Here is a 17716-nt window from a genome sequence, read left to right on the forward strand (position 1 = left end):
CACTGTGATGGGTTACGAACCAGGTCTGATCTCTCTGGTGTTTTCACTGTGATGGGTTACGAACCAGGTCTTCTCTCTGGTGTTTTCACTGTGATGGGTTACGAACCAGGTCTGATCTCTCTGGTGTTTTCACTGTGATGGGTTATGAACCAGGTCTGATCTCTCTGGTGTTTTCACTGTGATGGGTTACGAACCAGGTCGTCTCTCTGGTGTTTTCACTGTGATGGGTTATGAACCAGGTCTGATCTCTCTGGTGTTTTCACTGTGATGGGTTATGAACCAGGTCTGATCTCTCTGGTGTTTTCACTGTGATGGATTACGAACCAGGTCTGATCTCTCTGGTGTTTTCACTGTGATGGGTTACGAACCAGGTCTGATCTCTGGTGTTTTCACTGTGATGGGTTATGAACCAGGTCTGATCTCTCTGGTGTTTTCACTGTGATGGGTTACGAACCAGGTCTGATCTCTCTGGTGTTTTCACTGTGATGGGTTACGAACCAGGTCGTCTCTCTGGTGTTTTCACTGTGATGGGTTACGAACCAGGTCTGATCTCTCTGGTGTTTTCACTGTGATGGGTTATGAACCAGGTCTGATCTCTCTGGTGTTTTCACTGTAATGGGTTATGAACCAGGTCTGATCTCTCTGGTGTTTTCACTGTGATGGGTTATGAACCAGGTCTGATGTCTGGTGTTTTCACTGTGATGGGTTATGAACCAGGTCTGATCTCTCTGGTGTTTCCACTGTGATGGGTTATGAACCAGGTCTGATCTCTGGTGTTTTCACTGTGATGGGTTATGAACCAGGTCTGATCTCTCTGGTGTTTTCACTGTGATGGGTTACGAACCAGGTCTGATCTCTCTGGTGTTTTCACTGTGATGGGTTACGAACCAGGTCTTCTCTCTGGTGTTTTCACTGTGATGGGTTACGAACCAGGTCTGATCTCTCTGGTGTTTTCACTGTGATGGGTTATGAACCAGGTCTGATCTCTCTGGTGTTTTCACTGTGATGGGTTACGAACCAGGTCTTCTCTCTGGTGTTTTCACTGTGATGGGTTACGAACCAGGTCTGATCTCTCTGGTGTTTTCACTGTGATGGGTTACGAACCAGGTCGTCTCTCTGGTGTTTTCACTGTGATGGGTTACGAACCAGGTCGTCTCTCTGGTGTTTTCACTGTGATGGGTTACGAACCAGGTCTGATCTCTCTGGTGTTTTCACTGTGATGGGTTATGAACCAGGTCTGATCTCTCTGGTGTTTTCACTGTGATGGGTTATGAACCAGGTCTGATCTCTCTGGTGTTTTCACTGTGATGGGTTATGAACCAGGTCTGATCTCTGGTGTTTTCACTGTGATGGGTTATGAACCAGGTCTGATCTCTCTGGTGTTTCCACTGTGATGGGTTATGAACCAGGTCTGATCTCTGGTGTTTTCACTGTGATGGGTTATGAACCAGGTCTGATCTCTATGGTGTTTTCACTGTGATGGGTTACGAACCAGGTCTGATCTCTCTGGTGTTTTCACTGTGATGGGTTACGAACCAGGTCTTCTCTCTGGTGTTTTCACTGTGATGGGTTACGAACCAGGTCTGATCTCTCTGGTGTTTTCACTGTGATGGGTTATGAACCAGGTCTGATCTCTCTGGTGTTTTCACTGTGATGGGTTACGAACCAGGTCTTCTCTCTGGTGTTTTCACTGTGATGGGTTACGAACCAGGTCTGATCTCTCTGGTGTTTTCACTGTGATGGGTTATGAACCAGGTCTGATCTCTCTGGTGTTTTCACTGTGATGGGTTACGAACCAGGTCTGATCTCTCTGGTGTTTTCACTGTGATGGGTTATGAACCAGGTCTGATCTCTCTGGTGTTTTCACTGTGATGGGTTACGAACCAGGTCTTCTCTCTGGTGTTTTCACTGTGATGGGTTACGAACCAGGTCTGATCTCTCTGGTGTTTTCACTGTGATGGGTTACGAACCAAGTTTTCTCACTGTGCCATTCTGTGTTGTTGATGGGTCGCTGGGTTAGCTTGATAGACAGGTTTAATTTGTCGCTGTGGCTTCTTTATAGAAGTTTCCTTGTATTTGTCCTCTGGCCCACATTAAATCAGAGGCATAGGCTTTATGGTGTTATATATGAGAGAATCACTCTGTAGTGATTCATATGAGAGAATCACTCTGTAGTGATTCATATGAGAGAATCACTCTGTAGTGTTTCATATGAGAGAGAATCACTCTGTAATGTTTCATATGAGAGAGAATCACTCTGTAATGTTTCATAGGAGAGTGAATCACTCTGTAATGTTTCATAGGAGAGAGAATCACTCTGTAATGTTTCATAGGAGAGAGAATCACTCTGTAATGTTTCATCTGACAGAATCACTCTGTAATGTTTCACAGGAGAGAGAATCACTCTGTAATGTTTCATATGACAGAATCACTCTGTAATGTTTCATAGGAGATAATCACTCTGTAATGTTTCATAGGAGAGAGAATCACTCTGTAGTGTTTCATAGGAGAGTGAATCACTCTGTAATGTTTCATAGGAGAGAGAATCACTCTGTAATGTTTCATATGACAGAATCACTCTGTAATGTTTCATAGGAGATAATCACTCTGTAATGTTTCATAGGAGAGAGAATCACTCTGTAGTGTTTCATAGGAGAGTGAATCACTCTGTAATGTTTCATAGGAGAGAGAATCACTCTGTAATGTTTCATAGGAGAGAGAATCACTCTGTAATGTTTCATCTGACAGAATCACTCTGTAATGTTTCATAGGAGAGAGAATCACTCTGTAGTGTTTCATAGGAGAGAGAATCACTCTGTAATGTTTCATATGACAGAATCACTCTGTAATGTCTCATATGAGAGAGAATCACTCTGTAATGTTTCATATGACAGAATCACTCTGTAATGTTTCATAGGAGATAATCACTCTGTAATGTTTCATATGAGAGATAATGTAGGTTAAAGATCAAACCAAAACTGTAGAAAACATGTAATATTTGGATTCATTTGGATAAAGTTAAAGCGACGCCCACAATCATTATCTCGTCTTGTTGACCAATTCCTCACTACGTTCTGAAGAGGAAAGCCCGCATTGTGTGCCAATATCAACAATCTTGAACAATGTGAAAAACATAATTATTCACCAGTAGCACCTAGTAATTGTGATTCACCTTCCTAAAAAAAACTAGATGTGGGTAAACTGTTTAGGTTCCAATAACAATCTGATTCAGGCTGTTTCACTTGGCTTTATTATGAACCTCAGAAAACAAGAAAAGGATTAAAACAGTTGAACCAGGAGGAGCAGGAAAATAACAAGTCAGAAAAACAAAACTCTTCCCTGTGCACGGTGGAGGAGGAGAGAGGAGGTGGAGGAGGAGAGAGGAGGTAGAGGAGGTGGAGGAGGAGAGAGGAGGTGGAGTGGAGATAGAGGAGGTGGAGTGGCGATAGAGGAGGTGGAGGAGGAGAGAGGAGGTAGAGTGGAGATAGAGGAGGTGGAGGAGGAGAGAGGAGGTAGAGGAGGAGAGAGGAGGTAGAGGAGGAGAGAGGAGGTAGAGTGGAGATAGAGGAGGTGGAGGAGGAGAGAGGAGGTAGAGGAGGTAGAGTGGAGATAGAGGAGGTAGAGGAGGAGAGAGGAGGTGGAGTGGAGATAGAGGAGGAGGAGGAGAGAGGAGGTGGAGGAGGAGAGAGGAGGTAGAGGAGGAGAGAGGAGGTAGAGGAGGAGAGAGGAGGTAGAGTGGAGATAGAGGAGGTGGAGGAGGAGAGAGGAGGTAGAGGAGGAGAGAGGAGGTGGAGGAGGAGATAGACGAGGTGGAGTGGAGATAGAGGAGGTGGAGGAGGAGAGAGGAGGTAGAGGAGGAGAGAGGAGGTGGAGGAGGAGAGAGGAGGTGGAGTGGAGATAGAGGAGGAGAGAGGAGGTGGAGGAGGAGAGAGGAGGTAGAGGAGGTGGAGTGGAGATAGAGGAGGTAGAGGAGGAGAGAGGAGGTGGAGTGGAGATAGAGGAGGTGGAGTGGAGATAGAGGAGGTGGAGTGGAGATAGAGGAGGTAGAGGAGGAGAGAGGAGGTGGAGTGGAGATAGAGGAGGTGGAGGAGGAGAGAGGAGGTAGAGGAGGAGAGAGGAGGTGGAGTGGAGATAGAGGAGGTGGAGTGGAGATAGAGGAGGAGAGAGGAGGTGGAGTGGAGATAGAGGAGGTGGAGGAGGAAAGAGGAAGTGGAGGAGGAGAGAGGAGGTAGAGGAGGAGAGAGGAGGTGGAGTGGAGAGAGGAGGTGGAGGAGGAGAGAGGAGGTGGAGGAGGAGAGAGGAGGTGGAGGAGTAGAGAGGAGGTGGAGGAGGAGAGAGGAGGTAGAGTGGAGATAGAGGAGGTAGAGTGGAGATAGAGGAGGTAGAGTGGAGATAGAGGAGGTAGAGTGGAGATAGAGGAGGTAGAGTGGAGATAGAGGAGGTAGAGTGGAGATAGAGGAGGTGGAGGAGGAGGTGGAGTGGAGTTAGAGGAGGTGGAGTGGAGATAGAGGAGGTAGAGTGGAGATAGAGGAGGTAGAGTGGTGGAGGAGGGGGGTGGAGGTGGTGGTGGAGGTAGAGTGGAGGTGGAGGTGGAGGTAGAGTGGAGGTGGAGGTGGAGTGGAGGTGGAGTGGAGGTAGAGTGATGGAGGTGGAGTGGGGGAGGGAAGTGAAGGTAGAGTGGAGGTAGTGGTAGAGTGGAGGTAGTGGTAGAGTGGAGGTGGAGGTAGAGTGGAGGTGGAGGTAGAGTGGAGGTGGAGGAGGAGTGGAGGTGGAGGTGGAGCTAGAGTGGAAGTGGAGGTAGTGGAGGGGTGGAGTGGAGGTGGAGGTGGAGGAGGGGTGGAGTGGAGGTGGAGGTGGAGGAGGGGTGGAGTGGAGGTAGAGTGGAGTGGAGGAGGAGGTAGAGTGGAGGTGGAGGTGGGGTGGAGGAAAGTAGGTGGAGGTAGAGAGAGGTAGAGTGGAGGAGGAGGTAGAGTGGAGGTGGATGTGGAGGAGGAGTGGAGGTGGAGGTAGAGTGGAGGAGGAGGTAGAGTGGAGGAGGAAGTAGAGTGGAGGAGGAAGTAGAGTGGAGGAAAGTAGGTAGAGGTAGAGTGGAGGTGGAGGTAGAGTGGAGGTGGAGGTAAAGTGGAGGAGGAGGTAGAGTGGAGGAGGAAGTAGAGTGGAGGAAAGTAGGTAGAGGTAGAGTGGAGGTGGAGGTAGAGTGGAGGTGGAGGTAGAGTGGAGGTGGAGGTAGAGTGGAGGAGGAGGTAGAGTGGAGGTGGAGGTAGAGTGGAGGAAAGTAGATGGAGGTAGAGTGGAGGTAGAGAGAGGTAGAGTGGAGGAGGAGGTAGAGTGGAGGCAGAGGTAGAGGGGAGGAGGAGGTAGAGTGGAGGAAAGTAGGTGGAGGTAGAGAGAGATAGAGTGGAGGAGGAGGTAGAGGGGAGGCAGAGTGGAGGTGGAGGAGGAATGGAGGTAGAGTGGAGGAGTGGAGGTGGTGGAAGAGTGGATGTAGAGAGAGGTTGAGTGAAGGTGGAGGTAGAGTGGAGCTGGAGGAGGTAGTGAGAGTAAAGTGGATGTAGAGAGATAGAGTGGAGGAGGAGGTCGAGTGGAGGAAAGTAGGTGGAGGTAGAGGTAGAGGGGAGGAGGAGGTACGGTGGAGGTGGAATAGAGGTAGAGTGGAGGAGGAAGTGGAGTGGAGGCAGAGTGGAGGTAGAGGTAGATTGGAGGAGAAGGTAGAGTGGAGCTGGAGGAGGAATAGAGGTAGAGTGGAGGAGGAGGTGGAGTGGAGGAGGATGTGGAGTGGAGGAGTGGAAGTGGAGGTAGAGTAGATGTAGAGAAAGGTAGAGTGGAGGTGGAGGTAGAGTGGAGGAGGAGGTGGCATGTAGATAGAGTGGAGTTGGAGGAGGAGTAGAGGTAAAGTGGAGGAGGAGGTGGAGTGGAGGAGTGGAGGTGGAGGTAGAGAGAGTTCGAGTGTATGTGAAGGTAGAATGGAGGTGGAGTGGAGGTGGAGGTCGAGTGGATGTAGAGAGAGGTAGAGTGGAGATGGAGGAAAATAGGTGGAGGTGATGTGGAGGTGGAGGTAGAGTGGATGTAGAGAGAGGTAGAGTGGAGGTGTGGGTAGAGTGGAGGTGGAGGTAATGTGGAGGTAGAGGTAGAGTGGATGTAGAGAGAGGTAGAGTGTAGATGGAGGAAAATAGGTGGAGGTGATGTGGAGGTGGAGGTAGAGTGGATGTAGAGAGAGGTAGAGTGGAGGTGGGGGTAGAGTGGAGGTGGGGGTAGAGTGGAGGTGGAGGTAGAGTGGAGGTGATAGAGTGGAAGAGGAGGAGAGTGGTAGAGGTGGAGGTAGAGTGGAGGTGGGAGGTAGAGTGGAGATGGAGGTAGAGTGGAGGTGATAGAGTGGAAGAGGAGGAAGAGTGGTAGAGGTGGAGGTAGAGTGGAGGTGGGAGGTAGAGTGGAGGTGGTAGAGTGGAGGTAGAGTGGAGGTGGAGGTGGTAGAGTGGAGGTAGAGTGGTGGAGGGAGGTAGAGTGGAGGTGGATGTAAAGGGGAGGTAGAGTGGAGTGGCGGTGGAGGTAGAGTGGAGGTGGAGTGGAGGTGGAGTGGAGGAAAATAGGTGGAGGTATTGTGGATGTAGAGAGAGGTAGAGTGAATCTGTCTGTTCATTTTGTGTAGATCTATATAGTCACTGTCTGTAGCCTCTAAATCTATCTGTTCAGTGTCTGTATCATCCAGATCTATATGTTTAGTGTCTTCAGTCTGTAGATCTGTCTGTTCAGTGTCTGTAGTCTGTGGATCTATCTGTTCAGTGTCTGTAGCATCTAGATCTATATGTTTAGTGTCTTCAGTCTGTAGATCGGTCTGTTCAGTGTCTGTAGTCTGTGGATCTATCTGTTCAGTGTCTGTAGCATCTAGATCTATATGTTTAGTGTCTTCAGTCTGTAGATCGGTCTGTTCAGTGTCTGTAGATCTAACTGTTCAGTGTCTGTAGCATCTAGATCTATATGTTTAGTGTCTTCAGTCTGTAGATCTATCTGTTCAGTGTCTGTAGCATCTAGATCTATATGTTTAGTGTCTTCAGTCTGTAGATCGGTCTGTTCAGTGTCTTCAGTCTGTAGATCTGTCTGTTCAGTTTCTCTACATCTATCTGTTCCATGTCTATAATCTGTAGATCTATCTGTTCAGTGTCTGTAGTCTGTAGATCTTTACCTGGCCACTACCTGGCTTCTACCTGGGTCCTGCCTTTACCTGGGCCCTGCCTGGACTCTACATGGCCTCTACTGGGCCTCTACCTGGACTCTACCTGGATTCTATCTGGGTCTCTACTGGGTCTCTCCCAGTCTCTACCAGCCCTCTCCCTAGCCTCTACCGGGTCTCTACCTGGCCTCTATGCAGACTCTACCGGGTCTCTACCTGGCCTCTATCCAGACTCTACCGGGGCTCTACCTGGCCTCTACCGGGTCTCTACCTCTCCTCTACCGGGGTTCTACCTGGCCTCTATCCAGACTCTACCGGACCTCTACCTGGCCTCTATCCAGACTCTACCGTATCTCTACCTGGCCTCTATCCAGACTCTACCGGGGCTTTACCTGGCCTCTATCCAGACTCTACCGGGGCTCTACCCGGACTCTACCGGGTCTCAGAGCGCAGAGCGCGGAAAACATACTAACCCCTTAGTCAGAACCTCTGAGTCTCTCTCAGGACAACTCTCAGGACACAGAAACCATACTAACCCGTTAGTCAGAACCTCTGAGTCTCTCAGGACAACTCTCAGAGGACAGAAACCATACTAACCCGTTAGTCAGAACCTCTGAGTCTCTCTCAGGACAACTCTCAGAGGACAGAAACCAATCTAACTCGTTAGTCAGAACCTCTGAGTCTCTCTCAGGACAACTCTCAGAGGACAGACACCAATCTAACCCCTTAGTCAGAACTCCAGCATCTCTCTCAAGACTCGTCTGAAGGTACCGTTGATGTGCCAGCTTCTGTTTGTAATATCCAAACCTACATTTAAAAGAAATCTAATAGCTAAATGAGCACTCTGGCTGATACAAGGGGGACTCTGACTGATACAAGGAGCACTCTGGCTGATACAAGGAGCACTCTGACTGATACAAGGAGCACTCTGACTGATACAAGGAGCGCGCTGGCTGATACAAGAAGCGCTCTGGCTGATACAAGGAGCGCTCTGGCCGATACAAGGAGCGCTCTGGCCGATACAAGGAGCACTCTGGCCGATACAAGGAGCACTCTGGTCGATACAAGGAGCACTCTGGCCGATACAAGGAGCACTCTGGCCGATACAAGGAGCACTCTGGCCGATACAAGGAGCACTCTGGCCGACACAAGGAGCACTCTGGCCGACACAAGGAGCACTTTGGCCGATACAAGGAGCACTCTGGCCGATACAAGGAGCACTCTGGCCGATACAAGGAGCACTCTTGCCGATACAAGGAGCACTCTGGCCGATACAAGGAGCACTCTGGCTGATACAAGGAGCACTCTGGCTGATACAAGGAGCACTCTGGCTGATACAAGGAGCACTCTGACTGATACAAGGAGCACTCTGGCTGATACAAGGAGCACTCTGGCTGATACAAGGAGCACTCTGGCTGATACAAGGAGCACTCTGACTGATACAAGGAGCACTCTGACTGATACAAGGAGCACTCTGACTGATACAAGGAGCACTCTGGCTGATACAAGGAGCACTCTGACTGATACAAGGAGCACTCTGGCTGATACAAGGAGCACTCTGGCTGATACAAGGAGCACTCTGACTGATACAAGGAGCGCTCTGGCTGATACAAGGAGCGCTCTGGCTGATACAAGGAGCGCTCTGACTGATACAAGGAGCACTCTGGCCGATACAAGGAGCACTCTGACTGATACAAGGAGCACTCTGACTGATACAAGGAGCGCTCTGGCTGATACAAGGAGCACTCTGACTGATACAAGGAGCGCTCTGGCTGATACAAGGAGCGCTCTGGCTGATACAAGGAGCGCTCTGGCTGATACAAGGAGCACTCTGACTGATACAAGGAGCACTCTGACTGATACAAGGAGCACTCTGGCTGATACAAGGAGCACTCTGGCCGATACAAGGAGCACTCTGGCCGATACAAGGAGCACTCTGGCCGATACAAGGAGCACTCTGACTGATATAAGCAGCCCTCTGACTGATACAAGGAGCGCTCTGACTGATACAAGGAGCGCTCTGGCTGATACAAGGAGCGCTCTGACTGATACAAGGAGCGCTCTGGCTGATACAAGGAGCGCTCTGGCTGATACAAGAAGCGCTCTGGCTGATACAAGGAGCGCTCTGGCTGATACAAGGAGCGCTCTGGCCGATACAAGGAGCACTCTGGCCGATACAAGGAGCACTCTGGCCGATACAAGGAGCACTCTGGCCGATACAAGGAGCACTCTGGCCGATACAAGGAGCACTCTGGCCGATACAAGGAGCACTCTGGCCGATACAAGGAGCACTCTGGCCGATACAAGGAGCACTCCGGCCGACACAAGGAGCACTCCGGCCGACACAAGGAGCACTCCGGCCGACACAAGGAGCACTCCGGCCGATACAAGGAGCACTCAGGCCGACACAAGGAGCACTCTGGCCGACACAAGGAGCACTCTGGCCGATACAAGGAGCACTCTGGCCGATACAAGGAGCACTCTGGCCGATACAAGGAGCACTCTTGCAGATACAAGGAGCACTCTGGCCGATACAAGGAGCACTCTGGCTGATACAAGGAGCACTCTGGCTGATACAAGGAGCACTCTGGCTGATACAAGGAGCACTCTGACTGATACAAGGAGCACTCTGGCTGATACAAGGAGCACTCTGGCTGATACAAGGAGCACTCTGGCTGATACAAGGAGCACTCTGGCTGATACAAGGAGCACTCTGACTGATACAAGGAGCACTCTGACTGATACAAGGAGCACTCTGGCTGATATAAGGAGCACTCTGACTGATACAAGGAGCATTCTGACTGATATAAGGAGCACTCTGACTGATACAAGGAGCACTCTGACTGATACAAGGAGCACTCTGACTGATACAAGGAGCACTCTGGCTGATACAAGGAGCACTCTGGCTGATACAAGGAGCGCTCTGACTGATACAAGGAGCACTCTGGCCGATACAAGGAGCACTCTGACCGATACAAGGAGCACTCTGACTGATACAAGGAGCACTCTGGCTGATACAAGGAGCACTCTGACTGATACAAGGAGCACTCTGTCTGATACAAGGAGCACTCTGTCTGATACAAGGAGCGCTCTGACTGATACAAGGAGCACTCTGACTGATACAAGGATTACTCTGACTGATACAAGGAGCACTCTGGCTGATACAAGGAGCACTCTGGCTGATACAAGGAGCACTCTGGCCGATACAAGGAGCACTCTGGCCGATACAAGGAGCACTCTGACTGATATAAGGAGCCCTCTGACTGATACAAGGAGCCCTCTGACTGATACAAGGAGCACTCTGACTGATACAAGGAGCACTCTGACTGATATAAGGAGCCCTCTGACTGATACAAGGAGCCCTCTGACTGATACAAGGAGCACTCTGGCTGATACAAGGAGCACTCTGACCGATACAAGGAGCACTCTGACCGATACAAGGAGCACTCTGGCTGATACAAGGAGCACTCTGGCTGATACAAGGAGCACTCTGGCCGATACAAGGAGCACTCTGGCTGATACAAGGAGCACTCTGGCCGATACAAGGAGCACTCTGGCTGATACAAGGAGCACTCTGGCCGATACAAGGAGCACTCTGGCTGATACAAGGAGCACTCTGGCTGATACAAGGAGCACTCTGACTGATACAAGGAGCACTCTGGCTGATACAAGGAGCACTCTGACTGATACAAGGAGCACTCTGACTGATACAAGGAGCACTCTGACTGATACAAGGAGCACTCTGGCTGATACAAGGAGCACTCTGACTGATACAAGGAGCACTCTGGCTGATACAAGGAGCACTCTGACTGATACAAGGAGCACTCTGGCTGATAGCTGAGACTCTCACTATGTTGAAAACACGGAGAGGTTTAGATGTTTACATTTCCAGGGAACATAGTTGTGGAGAATAACTTGAAGTTCAGGCTAACCTATACGGAAACGTTAACAGAATTACTGGGTAATACGATGCATTTGGAAAGTATTCAGACCCCTTGACTTTTCCACATTTTTGTTACTTTACAGCCTTATTCTAAAAAAATATATATATTTTTTTCCTGATCAATCTACACACAATACTACATAATGACAGTATAAACATGTTTTTAGAAATGTTTACAAACGTATATATATATATATTTTTTTTTTAAAGAAATAATTATTTACCTAAGAATGGAGACCTTTTGCATCCTGTTTCCATTCATCACCTTTGAGATGTTTCTTCAACTTGATTGGAGTCGACCTGTGGTAAAATCATTTGATTGGACATGATTTGGAAAGGCACAAATCTGTCTATATAATGTCCCACAGTTGACAGCGCATATCAGAGCAAAAACCAAGCCATGAGGTCGATGGAATTGTCCGTAGAGCTCAGAGATTGGATTGTGTCGAGGCACAGATCTGGGATAAGGGTACCAAAACATTTCTGCAGCATTGAAGGTCCCCAAGAACACAGTGGCCTCCATCATTCTTAAATGGTTTTTAATGGAAGTTTGGAACCACCATTCTTAAATGGAAGTTTGGAACCACCAAGACTCTTCCTAGAGCTGGCCGCCCGGCAAATACTGAGCAATCGGGGGAGAAGGGCCTTGGTTAGCGAGGTGACCAAGAACCCGACGGTCACTCTGACAGAGCTCCAGAGTTCCTCTGTGGAGATGTGAGAACCTTCCAGAAGGACAACCATCTCTGCAGCACTCCACCAATCAGGCCTTTATGGTAGAGTGGACAGACAGAAGCCACTCCTCAGTAAAAGGCACATGACAGGCCGTTATGACTTGACTAAAAGGCACCTAAAGGACTCTTAGACCATGAGAAACAAGATTCTCTGGTCTGATGAAACCAAGATTGAACTCTTTGGCCTGAATGCCAAGCATCACATCTGGAGGTAATCTGGCACCATCCCTACGGGGAAGCATGGTGGTGGCAGCATCATGCTGTGGGGATGTTTTTCAGAGGCAGGGCTGGGAGACTAGTCAGGATCAAGGGAAAGATAAACAGAGCAAAGTACAGAGAGATCCTTGATGAAATCCTGCTCCATAGCGCTCAGGACCTCAGACTGGGTCAAAGGTTCACCTTCCAACAGGACAACGACCCTAAGCACACAGGCAAGACAATTCAGGAGTGGCTTCGGGACAAGACTCTGAATGTCCTTGAGTGGCCCAGCCAGAGCCTGGACTTGAAACCAATCGAACACCTCTGGAGAGACCTGAAAATAGCTGTGCAGCGTCGCTCCCCACCCAACCTGACAGAGCTTGAGAGGATCTGCAGAGAAGATTGGAAGAAACTCCCCAAATACAGGTGTGCCAAGCTTGTAGCATCATACCCAAGACGACTCAATGCTGTAATTGCTGCCAAAGGTTTTATTTTTTATTTTATTTTTTTATCTTTTTTTTCTCTAAAAAGTTATAGATGCCCATTGTAAGATATTGCAAATGGACAGTGTACAATTGTACATTTCCAATGTATTTAATGAGGGATTTAACATCACCAAATGGACAGGCTGAAATCATTACCAACAAGCGATTGGACAGTGTCCATTACACACATGCTATATTGTCAGTGTGAACATGCTCTTCTGCAAGTTGACAGCGTCCCTTGCCAACGTATATCCATAAGGACTTCCCATTACAAAATGGACATGCTGAATCAACATCAATGAGAAATTCTTACTTCCTATGACAAACATGACAAATAGACATTCTAGTTTGATTCAGGGCTTAACATATTGATATATAACATTTGGGCAGTATAAATGCCATTTTGGACATGGTTCACAGACTTTTGGGGTTCAGAAACCGACTTCATATGATCACATATGGCAAATGGACATAACATCCTGATTTGGTACATTCAATACTTATATATGGTATTTGGACATTTCTTATGCCATTTGGACATGGTTCACTGACTTTTGGGTTCGGAAGCTTCCTATGATCATTTATGGCAAATGGACAAAACATAGGCCTTATGGACAAACTCAGTAAAATAACACCAATGAATGTCCGTACAGTTACTACATATGTATAATTGACACCAAAAAAATCGGAAAAAATGAAAAATGCGCACACGCCCTACGGGATTTTGGGTTTATTACACTTGGCATTTGCAATGTTCCGGTGGCAATATGGTTTTGAGTGGTATTTGCGATTGTGTATATGGTTCGCCCAATGCCAATAAGTTGCCGTTCATTTTTGTCCATTTCATTGGGGTCTTCCCTTACCTTATGCCATAGTTTGTACATATCAATTGTCAGTAGAAACCACATTTGTTTAAGCAAGTCAGGCAATTCAGCTATGTTTTTTAGAAAGGTAGTAAACGAGGATGAATGAACTGTTTCGCTGCCAGGTGTAGTGGTGGTAAGGATTCACACCATGGTGCTGGAAAGAAAGCTCTGCTGTTGGGAAAGCTTTATGTAGGCCCTAACAGTTTGTGGGTACCGTTATAGTGCAATTAACGTTTTGTTTTAGTGTTGTGTAGTGACTTTTCTGCCATTCATCCCCAAAATGTTTTGTTGAGTTTGCCTCGCCAAGATTTACATGCTACAAATCACCACTGAGTAATGTTAATCATCTCCTCCACATTGCAGACAGAATCTCCCAATGGAAAACTCTAGAAAACATGACAGAGATCTAGATTGAAATTCCAGGGACCAAACCGACAAAATGTCCCCACTTCTGGTTCCCACAAGGATAGTAAAACCAAACACACACACACTCTGTCATAATGCTGCTGCCCCCCCCCCCCCCCTGATGTTACACAGAGCCATCAGCAGAGGAGACACAAACCATCTGTCACCAGGTCAGGTCTTTCAAAACACCACCGCATTAGAGATCTCTTATCAAGAATATCTCACAAGGGCCTGGGTGGATTTCTGCAATCCTGAAAGGGTGAAGCAATGAGCTGGAACTGAACAGAGGGTACTATGACCCTGTATCTGTCTGTTCCTTGGGAAGCACCGGACATGCCTCACCTTGCAACAAAGGAACACTAACTCTACTGTGCCCACAGTCTGCCAACAGCTCCTCTGAGCCATAGGGAGGCCAGTCTGCCAACAACTCCTCTGAGCCATAGACAGGCCAGTCTGCCAACAACTCCTCTGAGCCATAGAGAGACCAGTCTGCCAACAGCTCCTCTGAACCATAGAGAGACCAGTCTGCCAACAGCTCCTCTGAACCATAGAGGCCAGTCTGCCAACAACTCCTCTGAGCAATAGAGAGACCAGTCTGCCAACAACTCATCTGAGCCATAGAGAGGCCAGTCAGCCAGGCCGGGTACAGAGCCATAGAGAGGCCAGTCTGCCAGGCCGGGTACTGAGCCATAGAGAGGCCAGTCTGCCAACAGCTCCTCTGAGCCATAGAGAGACCAGTCAGCCAGGCCGGGTACTGAGCCATAGAGAGGCCAGTCTGCCAACAGCTCCTCTGAGCCATAGAGAGACCAGTCTGCCAGGCCGGGTACTGAGCCATAGAGAGACCAGTCTGCCAACAGCTCCTCTGAGCCATAGAGGCCAGTTTGCCAACAGCTCCTCTGAGCAATAGAGAGACCAGTCTGCCAACAACTCCTCTGAGCCATAGAGAGACCAGTCTGCCAACAACTCCTCTGAGCCATAGAGAGACCAGTCTGCCAACAGCTCCTCTGAGCCATAGAGAGGCCAGTCTGCCAACAACTCCTCTGAGCCATAGAGAGACCAGTCAGCCAGGCCGGGTACTGAGCCATAGAGAGGCCAGTCTGCCAACAGCTCCTCTGAGCCATAGAGAGACCAGTCTGCCAACAGCTCCTCTGAGCCATAGAGAGGCCAGTCTGCCAACAACTCCTCTGAGCCATAGAGAGACCAGTCAGCCAGGCCGGGTACTGAGCCATAGAGAGACCAGTCTGCCAACAGCTCCTCTGAGCCATAGAGAGGCCAGTCTGCCAACAACTCCTCTGAGCCATAGAGAGACCAGTCTGCCAACAGCTCCTCTGAGCCATAGAGAGACCAGTCTGCCAACAACTCCTCTGAGCCATAGAGAGACCAGTCTGCCAACAGCTCGGTCTCAACTACCTCGTACCCCTGCACGATGACTCGGTCTCAACTACCTCGTACCCCTGCACAATGACTCGGTCTCAACTACCTCGTACCCCTGCACAATGACTCGGTCTCAACTACCTCGTACCCCTGCACAATGACTCGGTCTTAACTACCTCGTACCCCTGCAACAATGACTTGGTCTCAACTACCTCGTACCCCTGCACAATGACTCGGTCTCAACTACCTCGAACCCCTGCACGATGACTCGGTCTCAACTACCTCGTACCCCTGCACGATGACTCGGTCTCAACTACCTCGTACCCCTGCACGATGACTCGGTCTCAACTACCTCGTACCCCTGCACGATGACTCGGTCTCAACTACCTCGTCCCCCTGCACGATGACTCGGTCTCAACTACCTCGTACCCCTGCACGATGACTCGGTCTCAACGACCTCGTACCCCTGCACAATGACTCGGTTTCAACTACCTCGTACCCCTGCACAATGACTCGGTCTCAACTACCTCGTACCCCTGCACAATGACTCGGTCTCAACTACCTCGTACCCCTGCACGATGACTCGGTCTCAACTACCTCGAACCCCTGCACGATGACTCGGTCTCAACTACCTCGTACCCCTGCACGATGACTCGGTCTCAACTACCTCGTCCCCCTGCACGATGACTCGGTCTCAACTACCTCGTACCCCTGCACGATGACTCGGTCTCAACTACCTCGTACCCCTGCACGATGACTCGGTCTCAACTACCTCGTACCCCTGCACGATGACTCGGTCTCAACTACCTCGTACCCCTGCACGCTGACTCGGTCTCAACTTCCTCGTACCCCTGCACAATGACTTGGTCTCAACTACCTCGTACCTCGTACATTGACTCGGTACTGGTACTCCTTTTATGTTGTCTCGTTATTGTTATTTTATTGTGTTACCAATTCCATTTAAAATCATAGCACATTTTTCATACTTTTTAACATTGCTTGTAAGCATCTCACGGTAAATTCTACACCTGTTGTATTCGGGCGCATGGGATAAATAAAATCAGGATTTGGATTTGACTCGGGCTTTTTCACGTTTTCATGTTGACAATGCTGGGATGCACCTCTGCCATCTAAGACAGCTAGCGACCATGTCTTTATGATAACTGCTGGATCTATCTTCATGTATCCATCTAGCACCGCCAGACGGCTTGTGTGAGAGCACTATAGGAGATATTTGGAGGGGCGGGATGTAGTCCTTTTCGCAAGGCACTAATTGCTAAATGACTGAAATGTGTCACACTAATCATACTGATCCCAGCAGGTCCAGCTGTGATCATGTTTAGTTGAGGAGAGCTGGATGTCGGCGTGACACAGTACCACCCAGTTCATTAAGGCAGTGCTATTATACTCTCGTAGATCAAGCTCCAGAATGTCTTAGCAGTGCAAGATTTGATGACCAGATAAATTCGGCTTTACGCCTCATCCGTGCTTAGAAGATATTTGCAATGGCTACGTCCCCAATAGCACCCTATTCCCTATACAGTGCACTACCTTTGACCAGAGACATCTGGAAAGAGGTTTGAGGTCTCTAGTCAAAAGTAGTGCACTAGATAGGGAATAGGGCTCTGGTCTAAAGAAGTGCACTAGATAGGGAATAGGGTGCCAGCCCTGGTCAAAAGTAGTGCACTAGATAGGGAATAGGGTCCTGGTCTAAAGTAGTGCACTAGATAGGGAATAGGCCTCTAGTCAAAAGTAGTGCACTAGATAGGGAATAGGGTGCCAGCCCTGGTCAAAAGAAGTGCACTAGATAGGGAATAGGGTGCCATTTGGGAAGCACAAATGCATCTAAAGTACGTCCAGGGACCGTCGCTTCTCACTTACAGCCCAGTGAATGTTAGCAACAAACTGAACACACAGACGCACGGGAGACGGACATCTGGTGAAACCGTAGAGACCCAGCTGTTGCCAGCCTGACATCCTTACTCTCAAATTTATCTCCCGCCACTGGGAAGCTGGCAGGGAGGGGAGGGAAGGAGGGAGGGAGGGTGGGAGGGAGAGTGGGAGGGAGGGTGGTAGTGAAGGAGGGAGGGACATCTACTCACGACATGCCAGCCATATCAAGGACATAGCAGAGAGAAAGCGAGAGAGCTGCCAGCCGGGAGGTTGCCGGGGACACAGTGGCCTGGGGGGGGGGAGGGTCACAGGGGTGTTGTCTGGGGTCGGAGGGGAGATGTGGGGTAGGGTAGGGTGGGGGTCAGGGGGTGGGAGAGTCAGGGCACTCACTTAGCGTCAAGCCATCACATTCCTCCACCCTCTCCTACCCCCTCTCCTCCTCTCTCTGCTCCTCCCTCTGCTCCTCCCTCTGCTTTTCCCTCTGCTTCCCCTCTCCCCAGAGGTCAGGCTGCAGGACATGGGAGGAGGAGGGAGGTGAAGAGGAGGGAGGGAGGATGAAGTGGGGAGAAGAGGAAAGGAGAGGAGAAAGGAACAAAGGTTGAGGTGTAGAGAAAGGAGAGGAGGAAAATATAGGGAGGAAGAAGGAAGAGGAG

General features: G+C 49.3%; 1 protein-coding gene across 4 annotated transcripts in view; it reads right to left on the bottom strand.

Moving 5' to 3' along the window:
• LOC129869457 (tumor protein 63-like) overlaps nt 1-17716 on the bottom strand; it is a 272771-nt gene that overhangs the window by 210003 nt on the left and 45052 nt on the right. For 2 of the 4 annotated variants that reach the window (XM_055943894.1, XM_055943893.1), the window contains exon 1: nt 11336-12235. The exons of 1 other annotated variant lie outside the window; for it this stretch is intronic. In XM_055943894.1, the coding sequence (XP_055799869.1) occupies nt 11336-11373 (38 nt within the window). In that variant the 5' untranslated portion in view covers nt 11374-12235. Of the gene's footprint in view, nt 1-11335; nt 12236-17716 lie in introns of those variants that run through there. One more of the 4 variants, XM_055943895.1, reaches the window with a different exon arrangement.

This window comes from Salvelinus fontinalis, chromosome 14 (assembly GCF_029448725.1).
Source record: "Salvelinus fontinalis isolate EN_2023a chromosome 14, ASM2944872v1, whole genome shotgun sequence".
Lineage (NCBI taxonomy): Eukaryota > Metazoa > Chordata > Actinopteri > Salmoniformes > Salmonidae > Salvelinus > Salvelinus fontinalis.